Source organism: Athene cunicularia, assembly GCF_003259725.1.
Source record: "Athene cunicularia isolate RWA chromosome 1 unlocalized genomic scaffold, athCun1 chr1_part2, whole genome shotgun sequence".
In the NCBI taxonomy this organism is placed as follows: Eukaryota; Metazoa; Chordata; class Aves; order Strigiformes; family Strigidae; genus Athene; species Athene cunicularia.
Window position 1 is genome coordinate 20830100 of NW_020799092.1, and position 14743 is coordinate 20844842.

A 14743-nucleotide genomic window follows, 5' to 3' on the forward strand; every position below is an offset into this window, starting at 1 on the left:
CTGTGTGTCCTTCCGTCTGCTGTTCTGCCATCTGTGAGTGCTACCACAGAGGTCAAGCACAGTTTGGCTTTTAGAGGTTAAATGGGATTCACTGGACATATAAAACACCTCACTAGAGATAATTTAATTCTATTTGATATTCCCATTGGGGAATTAGAGAGACAAGGATTATACAAAGTATTATTGGCAGTTTAACGTCAAATTTGGAAGAGGTAAATTAGGAACTGATCTGGTGACTACCAGCAACTTTGGCCCTCATGATTTTAATAGGGCACAAAAAACAGAGAGATTCATGGAATGCAGTATTTCTCTAAAAGATACCAAAGGTCATTGCAAACGTGGGCTTTTATGCTAGAACTCAGATTTTAACAAATTTAAGGGCAAATCTAAAACTAGAAGGTACTTTGTAATTCCTTTCTTAGTAAAAGCACAGCACTGGTCATAGAAAAAGACATGCAGGTCTGGATGTTTCTGTAAATACAATAATTTCAGTAATTTCTTATGTGTAAATATTTTTTGGTAGCATGCATTGCCAAAGATGATAGATTTTTCACAGAGAAAAGCAAATGCTTCTTGACACAGACCAGTATTGGCATAGTTTGAATTTTAACATTATTCACAGAGTTTGCATGTATTTTGTTTAAGAATACGTGAGGAAATGCAGCACCATGTTAATTCATTCCCTTCAATGGATTTGAGGAGGGGAGGAGGCAATATTCTGAAGTAGCAGGAATAAATTAAATAATATGATTAATAAATTATGTAATTTTGTAGTTAGGATCACCTTTTTCCACATTTCAACAGTTTTAAGAACAATATTTTCTGTATGACCCAGTTTAACTCAAACACAGACCACGGTTTAATTATTAAGGTATCACTGATCATGATCCTGCCCACACAGGTTTGATTTACACTTTATCAGTGGTTACATGTTCTGTAGAGTCTTTGTTGCATTCAGTAGATTTTGGTATTATTCATATAGCTGAGATCCTTAACACATAATTACTCTTCCTCTTGGTTTTCTTTTTTCCTTTTTTTTCCTAGATTGAATGCTCAAGTATATCTGACTACTCAGAAAAAATTATCAAGGCCAACCACTTGGACAACAGTAAGGCATATATAAAAATGTTTTCTTCAGGAGAAAGAGAAGAGAACTGTTTTGCTTTTTCTGATTAATTTATATTGTATGGTTTATATGTAAATGGTAGTTTTGAATAATTTACTTATCTAAATACAAAACTAAACACCTCATTCTAGGCACTACAACAGTTCCTCATGGGAGAAGTTACCGCTACATTTACTTCTAGGCTCACAGACAACAGAAGAAAATAGAACTCATTGGCAGGCGGTTCGATTTAGTAAAGCAGACAGAAGGCCCCATATTAGAGCAGAACTTTTCAAATTAATTCTGCTGTTTGAATTCCACCTTATCTCTTAAATAGAATCAACACACATATTTACATTCAGATTGAAGTAAGGTTCAAAGCAAAAAAACATTCCAGATCAATACACATTTTTCACTAAGAGTTTCTTCTGACTTCCAACTTGAAAAAAAAATACTGGTTTTTGAAAACCATATTGAAACACACACACACTCACACAAGTTAAAAATGTTCAATTCTCAGAATAACAGCATCAGAGAAAACATTTTTTTTTTCCTCGAAAAGAAAGCTGTTGAAATTTCCAGGGATGTGAAAACACTTAAATTTAAAAAAATACTAAAAATACCCCCAACCTACTGAAAACTCTTAACAAAAAATAATCTCCAACAAGCTCTATTTCGTGTCTTCAGTCCTCCTCCAAATCACTGCACAGAAGATATCTTTATAACAACCTAAAAAATCAGGCTTTTTTAAACTGAGGCTGTGAGACAGTTCTTGTTTAAAAGTGCTCTTTGTGAGAGCTTGCCTTTGCTGCAGAGCAGTGCAAGTCATAGCTGGCGAGACCGAATCGTTTGCCCCACATTTTGCTGTGTCTGTGCTGGTGCTCTGCTAGCATGTATGCAGGTATACGGTTCTGTTCTGGTTTAGATCTGCTCTGATGTTTATTGCTGTCTCTGGCAGCTTCTGACTAACATGGAGCTGTTTGGGAGGAGAATTTATGGTACAGTGTGCCTATCGGAGTGCTGTGGCGTGAAAGAAACAGGGACAGGGGATGCAAGAAGCCAGCCAGTGTAAGCAACTTTTGGTTCAGAAAAAGAACGAAGCAAAGGACCAGAAAGTACTCTCCCCCACAGTATGGTTAAGGCACTAAAACAATGAGGTGTTGACCTCAGCTTGGTTATCCTGCACCTTTGGCGCAGAGCCTGTGTATTCCCAGCGTGACCTTTCATCAAGTAGATACACAAATAGCATACTACAAATCAATTCATGTTTGGATTTCCAGCAAACAGGAATTGTGTGTGAAGGGACCGTTTTCAGAATGAGAAGGATCCAGTGTGCTCCAGAGTATTTATCTCTGCTTCTTCCTCCTGTTTCTCCAAGGAGCAATTCCTTGGAAAAAAACTGTGAAGGAAGAAGCAGAGACCCCTCACCTTTGGCAAGAGACTCACCTGGATAGTTTCCACAGTCTGTCCAACTGCAGTTTGGCCTCCAGTATAAACAGATTACACAGCTGAACTAACATTTACATTTACACACTTTACACTGACCCACATTCACTTTTATTTTAATGCAACCAGGTACCAAGCCGAAGGATCTTGTTGCTCATGGAAATTTTTCTTTTTTTCCCCCTAATTGTTTAGAGAAATGCAGAGTCAGCAAAAGGGGCTGAACCAAGAGAAAACCCACTGTTTCCAGAACAGATACAATACAGCTGGGGACAGCACAATCTGTTCCCACATGATGCCTTATGAAGATGTTTCATCAAAGTGAAGGGAGGTGGGAGGAACTTGTGCTGCTGCTGCTGCTTACACTGTGACTGTTCTAGGTATAAACAGAGGGCTTCAAAGTCCGCAGGTGTGTCACCCTGGCAGCTGTCAACAGTGCTAAAATTCACTCCAAAAGAATTGTGGCAGTGAAAGTTCTTGGGAGAAAAGAGAACTAAAGAGAACTCGTGGCTGGAGCTTATAGACATGAAGAGTCTTCAGTGTAACAACAGATGAACTATTGAGCTACTAACTGTGAAAGGAAGGAGTTTAAAGAATGGGAAGGAGAAGAGAACTCTGCTCTTTTCCAATCAGGTTGCTCTTACCAGCTGATACGTTGTGTTACCAGTCTGAATCAGAGTGTTCCCAACTTCTTAGGGGGCCAGTCTGGATTAAAAAAGTTTGCTATGCAAATAAAGTTGCCACATCTGGTTAGAGTAATACTGCATGTATTTTGGAAAGACGAAACCTCGTTTTCCCTGGGCCGAGTTTTAAAAATCACTCAACCCACAGCTGCACACTTAAACAGCTAACCTAGTCCTAGGTAAATGAAAGTACCTTCATCTTCTTTAAACTGAATGTTGACCACGTTCATCAATAAAAATTGCCATAGTTAAAAATTGCCATTTATTCAGAGTAATACAGTAATCTTACCAATTAGTAAGGGAAAGTTAAATATTCCCTACTCACTTTAGTCCTGAATTTCAAGTGCGTAAGTTACCTTGTCAAGGAAGAATCCAGACCCACGAGACTTTACCCACTGCAACAAACAATATAAATAGCAAACACAAGCTGAAAATTATTTATCTAAAGAATTTGGAATACATTTGTAAATAGAAAATATATTGTTTAAATGGAAAAATGATTGGTGAATTGTATAGTCATCCTGAAACAAAATTATTTGTTACAACTGAACTAAATATGGACCAGCATTTAATTTTCCTTTAAGCAAAATATCTGTTCTAGTATCAACAAGTTTTATTAATTGCTTGTTGATTTGCTTTTGCAGTGCATACCCAGTCTCCTGTAAGTAGTACACAGTATTGCCAGTAATTTAATGTGCTGTGTTGTAATAGTGTCTCTGAGGATCTGCTATTCTACTACATCAAACTTCTAGCAACCTTTTTAATTTCCTTTAAACTAATTTGGTGATAAAATAGCTGACAGCAATGGTTTCCAGCCATCATTTTCGATAACTGTGGAAAGTTATTCAAGTCTCAACCAGATAGAAGATTCAGACAGAGAATGCCAGTATGTTATAAAAGATTCAATTATGAAGCAGAAAAGAATTAAGTGATTGATTTTTCATGAAAGAACCATGTTTGTCCAAACTTTGTGTACTGTCAGGCTAGATCTTACTTTCCCAGTTGAACCCATTCCCCAGAATTCATGGAAGAAACAAGTCTTAGTTTCCTCATTGTGAAGCCAGAATAATATGTTTGAAAAGCAGAGTTAGATCCTACTTACATAAATCTCTAATATTTCGGTGATGAGATCATGTATGTGTAACCCTATAGGGATATTTAAAGGATTCTAAGTCAATTCTTTGCATTACTTGGTTAATGATCTCAAAATCTTCCAAATTCCAAAGGGCATGTAAAATGAGATCATGCAGGTAACCAGGTAAGGCCTGTTTTTCTGTTGTTTTTTTTATACATGGGTTTTATTTAGTTTGGGTTTTAGTTTGGGATATTTTTTTTCCCTTTTGTACTGATCCAAAAACTTCTGCAAGTAGTTTTAAAATAGTATAAAATCCATTGAGTTGCATGGAGTGACCCCTTATCTACAGGCATTCAAGAAGAGAATCATATTGAAAAGGTCATCCTGACATTCATCAGTAAGGAACTTAAGTCAGACGTTTTATTATGTGAAACATATTTCTTTGGATTCTTTTTTCAGTAATCACAATATTTAAAGGTAAAGTGGAAGAAGTTGAATTACCTGTGGATAAAGTAGACATCATCATCAGCGAGTGGATGGGTTACTGTCTGTTCTATGAGTCAATGTTAAACACAGTCATCTTCGCACGAGACAAGTGGCTGGTAGGTGCTCTGCATGTCATGCTCCTTGCTGGAGCAAACATCAATTATTTTCTGATTACAAGCCTTCCCTCTCCTACTGTCACCATAACAAGACACAGTTACATGTCCAAGTGCCATTTCTTAGGCTATAATGAAAAGATTAAGAAAGGGAATTTCAGTGAAAGAGCTTTGCTTTTGATTAACTGCTGGTGAAATTCGTATAGACACTATCAATGACATTGCTACAGGCTGCAAGAGTTGCTGAAATTAAAGCTGATGTGACAATCTGAAGGAAAACAATAAAGGCATGCAAGGGGTGCTTGTCTGGTTTTTGTATGTGCAGTTCAAAATGTGATGTCTTTGTCAGGTGAATAGATTACGAGATCCATTTCCCCACAATTCATCAACAGAAACCTGGAGGGCTAATGTTTCCAGACCGAGCTGCTTTGTACGTGGTAGCAATTGAAGACAGACAGTACAAGGACTTCAAAATACACTGTGAGTAAACACCCAGCACCTTTCTATGGTTATTTTCCTAAAATATGTGATTTATAGTGGCCTACTCTAATCTCTTCACTGGCAAAGCTTTGCAAAAGCCAAGTAATCACGCTGATGAGGCCAGAATTCCACTATAAACATCAACACCAAGAAAACTCTAGTCTGGTGATAAAGTCAGGAAACTTGTAGTAATTTAAAATTCTTTAAAAGGAAAGATGCATATATCAATTGACGTAGACCTTGCTTAGAGTATGTTGATACCTCTATTTCTATTTCCAAATGTGGATTTTAGGAGATTTCCTTCTGTTTTTGTTTCGATAAATAGATCATCCCACATAAGTGCCATTAAAATTGGTAGTATTCTTTTGCCTTCCAGGTGCTGTGTTCTGGTTTTAAAATAACAGGAGCAGAAAAATTAATAAGATGCAAATGAATTGTGAATGTTAAGAAATAAGCCTAGAAAAAAAAAATCTCACTAATAAGCTTGTCAAGAAGTAAAAAAAGTAATGATTTTTTAACTTTTTAAAACAATTTATGTGAGAATTTTTAAATTAAAAGTAAGGATCAGAAATTTCCATTTTACTTTGATGTGAAAAAAAAGTTCTAAACTTTTTTGGTTTGCTTCATAGATGCATAAACTGACTTTTCCTTTACATTTATAATTTTGGGATTTTTTTCCCTTGTAGTTTCATTGAATAACTGGTGCTGTTAACGACCTCCACAGGTCACCTAGTCCAGCCTTCTGCTCAAAGCAGGCCGGATTTTACTGTCAAAGGTCACTCAGGGCTCTGCCCTGCAGTCAAGAAATGGGGATTCCATAGCTTCTCTGGGCACTGTTCAGATACTGAAGCACCCCCAGGAGTAAACATGTTTCTGAATATCCAGTCAGAATTTTCCTTGCTGAAATTTGCCTTCATTGTCCCTTGTCACCTGACGGGAATCTGACTTTTTCTTTGTTTCTGTAGCAGCAGATAGCAATTAGATCCCAGATCCCACCATTAGCCTTTGCTGTCCCAGATTTTCTTGGACACTCCTCATGTCTCAGCATGTGGTTCACTTTCATCACCACAAGGTCATACTCCTGGTTCATGTTCAACTTGTTATCCCCCAGGTCACCCAAGTTTGGATTTATTTGGTCATAATAGTTTTGATGAAATTAGTAAGTTCTACATTACTTTACTCTTTTTTTTTTTTTTTTTTTTTTTTTTTTTTTATTTTTCACAGCCGGTCAATTTCACTTAAAGGCATTTTCCATTAGGGGGAAAAAAATTTAGCAAAATACCTAAGCAGTTTTATTAATTAAGGATACATGCAAAAGCTTGAGTAAAATTAGTGGGTTCAGTCAACCTTTAAATGAAAATGCCTGACTCCTCATTCCTTGCCTCTCAGCTTCTCTCAGAAAAGAAAGTTTGGTGTTTCTTTAATCAAATTCAGTGCCAATAAACAACTGCCAATGGGTCAAAGCTGCCATTTTGGGTCAAAAGCAAACCCAAAGGAGTGGGGAAGTGATAAGAAGTCTGTGGAGGTGCCAGAGAGAATTATATCTACTCCTCGAGCACAGCCTAGATTTTTCTTCTCAGTGATGCGATGACCTTGACAGCTAAATTCCTTACAAAATTTACAGATTCAAAAGGACGTATGAGGGATGCATTCTGTAAAGGAATCAAAGCCATTTTGGCCTAAAAAATTCCCTTATGCCTTGTTTCACCTTGCTTTTGAACCCCTACCTTTCCAGGCCTTGAGCCTTTTTCTACCCGTTTTCAACTTGTTCATTTTTGAATCGTTTTAAAAAAATGTTTCAGGTTCTTTTTCTCTTCTAAAATGTTGTTTGCCTTTGAGAAACTTTCTTTTCTCATTTCACTTTTGATTTCCCTTCCCCCCTCACTTTTTATACCTCTGTATCTTCCTCAGTTATTTCCATCTCACTGTTCATCTGCACCACCACCTTGTTTCTCTTTTCAGTTTATAAATCCTGGTGTCTCCTTACATTTCAATTTTTCATCTTCCTTTTTTTGCTCTCAAGGTGGATAGAGTCTTGCCTTCATATGAGATGCAGGGCTGAGCATTTCAACAGGCACTCAAGAACCATCATATTGATTAAGAAATATTGCAATATGGGGCTTCTAAAAAAAATCTGACTGCTGATTTCTCAAACTTTATTAATGTCACAGAGTACTACTACAGTAAATTACTGCAAAATGTAAAACATGTAATTTTATCTTTTAACTCCTGTGACAGGTGTCTGTCAAATACAGACTGTGGCATATCCTTCAAAGGCATCCCACACAGGCTGAAGTACATCAAGTAATGGAGGCCCCAACAACTGTTAATAGAATGTTCCTTCAGGGTTTCCTAGTTAATCTTTTCTGAGTAACCACATAATAACATATGGCTTCTATAAATACAATCTGAAGTTCCCACATGCTCATGATGCCTGAAATGAAAGTTTTGATCACCAGCTCCCCTGAAATATTGAGAAACTCACGGCCCAATAAAGAGATAACACAACAAAGAACTGTTCATGTCCAGCTTTGTTCTGATTTAGAAATATGACGATTTTTTGCTTATACTACATTCTCAGTCATAGTCCTCTGGAAACACCAGTAGCCCAAATGCTGTGCTCTGAAGAAACAAGACATTTTAAACATGCTCACTGTTGCTGTTTGTCAGTTTACCTTGCTTGTGTTCAAACAATTTTTTAAAAATTTCACAGTATTCAGCTTAGACTTTCAGATGGAACATTGAATGAACCTTGTCTCATATGATTCATAAGACTAAGATTTCACTTTTTTGAAGGGTTTTGTTTTCATTTTGTTAAGCAATCTTAAAAGCAAAGCCAGTGTACTTTTAAATCTTTTTTTTTTTCTTGAACAAAATGAAAAGGAAAACAAACCCCTCAGCAAGATAAGAAACATTTATCCGAACAATCAGAAGATCAGCATAGCTTTAAATCTTTTAGAAAGTGGCCATCTTGGTTTTTTGTCATGATGTACATGCAGATTAAAACTTGGGTGCCCCAGATATTGAAACACACCTCTAAGTCCACTCCTGTCAGTAATTCACTTGCTGAAAATAAGACTACTTAAATTAATTAAGAGCATGCAAACTGCTGATTGAATAGCAGTCTATAAAAAAAGGAAATATTAAGCAGAATGGATAGGAAAGGATAGATTAACCTTAGCAGCTATTCCCAAGTCTCAACCTGACATATTATATGATTTTGGGCAACACTCTCAAATGTCTGAAGCCATGAAAATCATCAACAAATCTCATATAACACAATTCTGGAAACACCAGAAAACAAGGGCCACTTGTTCAAAGATTTACATTGAGAGGTTATTTTGCCACAACTGCATTATCTGTAAGATACCAGTGATGACTTAGACAGCTGGGGCAGGGAACAAAGAGAGCTGAAAGTTAAGGGCATGGTAGAAAGTCTTTCAAATGAAAGATGCTTTGAGAAACAAAAAATATTTTTATTATTACTGCTAATCTTTGACACATCCATTTGCATTGACAGGGTGGGAGAATGTGTACGGCTTTGACATGACCTGTATTAGGGATGTTGCCATGAAGGAACCTTTGGTGGACATAGTAGATCCAAAGCAAGTGGTGACCAATGCCTGTTTAATAAAGGTTTGGTAATTCCAAATGTACCTAATTATGAATGTTTACACCTAACTATAGGATTCTTTGGAGACCTGCTACATATGTTTTATCTTTGTATGCTTCTATCTAGCTGCTGAAGCCATCATCATAGAATGCTATTACAGTAAGAAGGAAAATTGTGCAGTTTTAAGTTAGGCAGTACTAGTATGTTGCACATGCCCAATACTGTCACCTGAGCTAAGCGAGAACATTGATACCTCTGTCACTTATGGAATACCCAAAAGCAAGATTCTCCTTGTGACTTTGTACTCATCTGGCTACTGCTACTGCAATTTAATACTCTTACAAATTATACATGTGCAAATACTGGATAAATATGGACATAGTGTATTTGATTATTAATTGTCTTACCTGCTTGTGAGTAGAGGTTGGAAATTACTGATGGAATGCTGCTGAGGAAAAGGGGTAAATTAATTCTGTTTGCAATGCAAGACTGAAGCATCTGTTCCTGAATTGGGCAGCTCTGATGAAATAACTAATTTAACTCAGAGCATATCAAAGTTGAAACGTAATTTATTTGTATAACTTCCTAATTCTTAGCCTTATCCAGAATGTTACTGTGCTCTCACAGCCCCAACATCTGCAGCCAGAGGTTAGCTTCTACCCTGTTCTATATATAAGACAGAGGGGTCACTACTCCCTGTTCACAAGACCCCTGGTTAAGAATCCATAGCCTGAAGGAACACATGAAGGTTCTAAAATTCCTTCCATGCGAAGCAGTCCTCCTCATGTAGGAGTACTGTTATGAATAAGGCTGTCCACATCAATAGCAGTGGTAAAAATCAGGTCCATTGCATCCAAGAGTATGCTCGTTTATCCCAAAGACTCATGTCTAATTTTTCCCTTTCACTTTTTGCCAGTAACAAACAAGGCATTAAGTATCCCCATATGCAGAAAGGAAAGACATACCTTTAGTCTGCAGAACCTTTACTGAAAGCAGCAAAAAGGAACAGAAGTAGAAACTCTGTGTGAGTACATATGCATGCACAGTCCATCTGCACTGATTTGATTCTACATAGCCTGACATCTTATGTCCATACACTGAATGGTGCTTTACCGTGTAATCGCACCTTGGGAGCAAAGCGGGTAATAACTACACAAGCAGAAAACACTCTCCATTCTAGAATCTCTCCCTAATCTCACAACTAATCACTAAAAAAAGTAAAATTCTCAATGAAAGACAGGAAGGAGGGAGGCTTCTGTTCAAGATAGCAATATGGAAGCAGGAAAAACTGAGGCTGCATTTCTTTTTTCTAATTTAATTTACTTTTGCACGTGGTATATTTCTATAAAGTGCATTTATTTGATCCTGAAAATATTTTTGAATTTAGAGAATAATATTAGCATAAGAAAACATTTGAGAATAAACCAAGCAATAATGTTTAATTATTCAAAAATTTCATTGTAGCATTTCAAGATGGCACAGCTTATTCATATTAGATTCACAAAGGGATTTGTTAGGGGTGTATTCAGCTCAAATTCAACTAACTTAGGGTGCCTACCAGCTGAATCCAGGTTTCCTGTACGTAAGTCAGTAGATGAACTGGTCACTAGATGCATTCCTAACAGACCTGTCAGAACCCTGTGCTTCTGCAGTTATTCCAATTCCCAATTTAATTGTTATACAAAATCATCAAAATAAGACATCGACCCCTGCATGCTATGTAACCATGACACAGCTAGAATGCTGGGGACTTGAGTAAAATTTCCTCGTTTGTACTCTTCAGGAACTGGATGTAACCAAAGCCTTGAACTCCTCAAGAAACTCTAGCCACTAAGCCACGGGTGCACTGGGGGTGGTGCTTGCAGGGAATATAGCATCTCCTCTCTTGAGGAAGCAATTCCCCTTTGCATGATCTCTTAAAAATATTTCCAGGGGTATAGGAATTTTCCTGACAAGTAGGAGTCCTCTGTTTAAATTCCAAACCAAATCAGCCAAAGAGAGTAGGGGGACCAAAGCATCTTCAGAGCACCAGAGTCAATAACTGATCTCAGGAAAGGTGTACAAGTGTCCTTCCGAGGGCCTATGCTCACAGTAACATTGCCTAAAAAAATGGGAAAGTTTGTTTCAAACTCAGTAAACCAGTTGTGTTTTCTTCTCTGATCCCCTTGAACAACAGAGAAATACAAATGGGTTTGGGTTGACCCAAAACTTCTTCTCCGTGTTAATTTTTATTTGGTGTGAGCACCAGAGACTACAATAACAATAAATCAATTGTTCACACAGCTGTAGAAAAATCTACAATGAAAGAGTGGCAAAAACTCACAAAACCAGGCAAGAATGAAGAACATGCCACATTCAGTTTGTAATAAAAAATACAGTTGAAGTTTCCTGAATATCCTCCCCTATCTAGCCACAGAGAAAGAACCAAACAAAGAAATCAATCTACTTTTATGCTCCCATTTGTCCCACACTTTCCAGGAACAGTTTAAAGCTCCTGCAGGTCACACACCACTTTCAGATTACACAGTTCAATGCTACTTAAAGCACAAACTGCCTTGCCTGCAGAAAAAAAAAAAAAAAAAGCATTCTTGTTTATCAGAGAACATAGCATAATAGCAAAAAAACATTGACCTGTGTGCTCAAATACCCAATTCTTGGAGAAATTTTTGCTGTTTTGGAAATAGCATGATTCACCTATTTCGAAGGACCTGCAGTGTTTTCTGCAGAAAGGTACTGTTGCTCAGAGAGCTCCAACCACACAGGTGAGGCACTTGTCTGTGAGCTCCGAAGAGTCCCACGTTCCTCTCCCATAGTAATGTTGACCCATGAGGTTTAGGACCAGGCAGTCCTCATGAGACTTTTCTCTTGCTCCACTGCAACTTCAGTCAACACCCTAATCACATCCGTTTCTCCCAGCTTCTGCTAAAGTGAAGCAAGAGGCACCTGTGACGCTCATTTTCCATCTTTCTTCAAACACTGCTCTTTTTTTCTCATATTTCTTCTCTTTTCTCCACATGAAAATCTCCCTTCCCTTTCCTAAGTGACTTTCCCTGTCACTCTTTCCAGCAGTTCTCCCCAGTCTTTCCTTTCAGCATCCTCAGGTTTAACTCCACCTATTCCTCCCCACGGTCCAAAAAAACCCTCACAAACAAAACACAAACAACGCCTTAGTCATTTGCAAGCATTTCCTTTTGTGCAAACAGGAAAAGATGGTAGAAAAGGGGCCCTGGCAAGAAGCTGAGGTCTCTGTTATCAGGAAGCCATAGCTATACCTGCTTCCCTGTTATTCCATCTAATTGAGAACCAACATACACTGCAATATCTAGTCAAAACAATCTCAGATACTCCATTCTTCCTTTCACTGCTCCCCTGAAACACCCAGAATTTAATGTTGTTTCTTCTCTCCCCACATTAATACCGTTAGTTCTCTGCACTCGTTAAAGAAAAAAGATTTATTTTTTTTTTTTTTTTTTAAGTGAATGTGTTCTGGGGGCTGACTGTTGCATTCAGTGTTGCCCTCACATGTGTATGCATGTGCGCATCTGACAGTGTAGGTCATTTTCTCTGCTTGTCAGAAAAGAGGGTTTGGCTGGTTCTCCCTTCCCTAGCAATTAGTTTTACTGTCAGCCTTGAGATCAATCCTTTTCCTGTAGCTGGCAATGCTGCTTGTACCAATGCAGCCTGTCCTCCGGGTTCTACATCAGTTCAGCACCTTGGCCTGCTGTGATCAGCACTGCCTTCACCATCCCATCCTGTGCTGGGGTGACCACTTCCCTCTGCATTCAAACCAAGACAGCTGGTGCAATGGGAGAGAGGAAGGGGGGCAAAACTCCAACCCCAAACCAAGAAACAAACAAACAAAATCCCCCACAAAACCAGGCATTCAGTGAGGTTTGAATCTTTACCTCCATGCTCACACAATCCTCACCACATAAGCTGACTGGCTGGGAAGGAGATCAGAAAAGAGGTGCAGTGGTATCTCTCTATGATTCACGTGAGGAGAGGGGTCAGGCAGCGCGTCGGGATTTTCCCATCAGTGAAGCTGATTCAGGGCCATTTCGGTCATTAGTTAGGTTGCCTTCAGGTAGGGTGATACAACTCAAGAAACACACAGCAGGTGGCAATACCACTTCTCAACCTCATTGTCATCACCCCTGTGATTCTAAATGATTTTCTATACATTTGCTCAGTCCTAAAGCAACTGGTGCCGCAGGACACCCCAAGAACTGTTCTTTATGCAGTGACTGTGAAAACTGGCCTCTATGTGTCTCTGCAACAGGGACATGTAGTATGGGATGTCTCATGGTCTTTCATGCAGTGTCAACCACAGTCTGCACCTCCTTATTTAGCTGATAATTCTGACACTTTTATTGTTGCTCAGCTTAACACATTTTATTTTTTTAGTATAATTAAGAACTGTATTTTGATCAGATCCCTGCTTAACTATGCCCATTTTGTTGTTGTTTCTGAAATCTAAATAAAATTTGGCAAATTATTACTTTTCTCACTTACTTTATGCAAATATAGTATTTGTTCCTTGTGTTGTTAGCTTTAATTGGTATTCAGTGAGCAGTGACATTTAATATCATCATATATAGTAGCCAGACTACGATTCAAAGAGATCACCAAAACAGGATCAGGCCAGTTTCAAAACTATATTAATTAATAAAACCCCCCACATTTATCTCATATCTTGCATAGTTCATTACTTCTGAGACATTTCCACTAACTTCTCTAATAAAAATATTTCCTATTGCTTTTGATTCCACTTTACCCTGCAGAGCCAATACAGTTCAGAGAGAGGGAGCTACATCCCTCATCATTGGACTTAATTCACAATTTCCCCAAGTGATACCACGAAGAAGCCACCAAAAATTGCAGAAATCTGCCTCTACCACCCACCAGTCCAGTCTAGCTTGTCAAAGCAAATTTTGCAGGCAGCTATGGAAGTCTGCCAGGAGACTTCAGAAATTCTTTTTCCTAGTATGCTTTTTTCTTTTTATCTGTTGTGGGGGAAAAAAAAAACAACAACCCAAACATTTTAAGGCTATCACAGCTTTAAATGACCATTTATAAGCATGGTTCACTTATAAACATTAGTGACTCGGGGTGCAATCGCAATGTAGAATAATTTTCATTATGGTTAAGTTATTCTTGAACAATATTGATAATGAGACAAACCAAAACTATAGCTTGCTTAAATCATCTCACCATAAGTTTTCTAAGTCTCAGAAACACATGATAAGTGGTCCATGCAAACACCTCGGTAACTGAAATATGGCTGCAACTTTGGATGTCTATTTTTTGCAGACATCTCTTAGATCATAGAATGCAATTTGCTAGAAGAGCCCTCTGTAGTGCCCTAAAAGAGCCCAAAAGAGCCCTCTAATGGACATTCTAGACTCCGCTCTCCATTTTTGCAGTGTGAGTCTGAATTAATGCTGGTGAGATCGGTGATAGGGTTCCTGACATGGTGGTAGAGGAAATTTGGATTTCTGCCTACAAAGCTTCTATTTCTCTGTGTGCATAAGCAGTTTTGTTGTTAATAATGACCTTCCAAATAATATAGAGAAAAATATTTTGGGCATATCTGACTCTTGCCAAATATTCCCTGACAAAGACAATAAGGACAGTGAAGCAAGATACTCTTAGGAGGATATCAGAAAGTGCACTGATAGGAAATATTTCCCATAGTGTTAGAATACAATTAATAGCATTTCAGACTTAGTATCCTCCCTATCATGA

The 14743-nt window shown here is 38.0% G+C and overlaps 1 protein-coding gene across 2 annotated transcripts in view; it reads left to right on the forward strand.

The window, feature by feature from the left end:
• Window positions 1-14743, forward strand: part of PRMT8 (protein arginine methyltransferase 8) — a 71842-nt gene that overhangs the window by 45467 nt on the left and 11632 nt on the right. For both annotated transcript variants that reach the window (XM_026865878.1, XM_026865870.1), the window contains 4 exons: window positions 1045-1108; window positions 4766-4908; window positions 5298-5385; window positions 8906-9021. In XM_026865878.1, the coding sequence (XP_026721679.1) occupies window positions 1045-1108; window positions 4766-4908; window positions 5298-5385; window positions 8906-9021 (411 nt within the window). The remainder of the gene's footprint in view (window positions 1-1044; window positions 1109-4765; window positions 4909-5297; window positions 5386-8905; window positions 9022-14743) is intronic.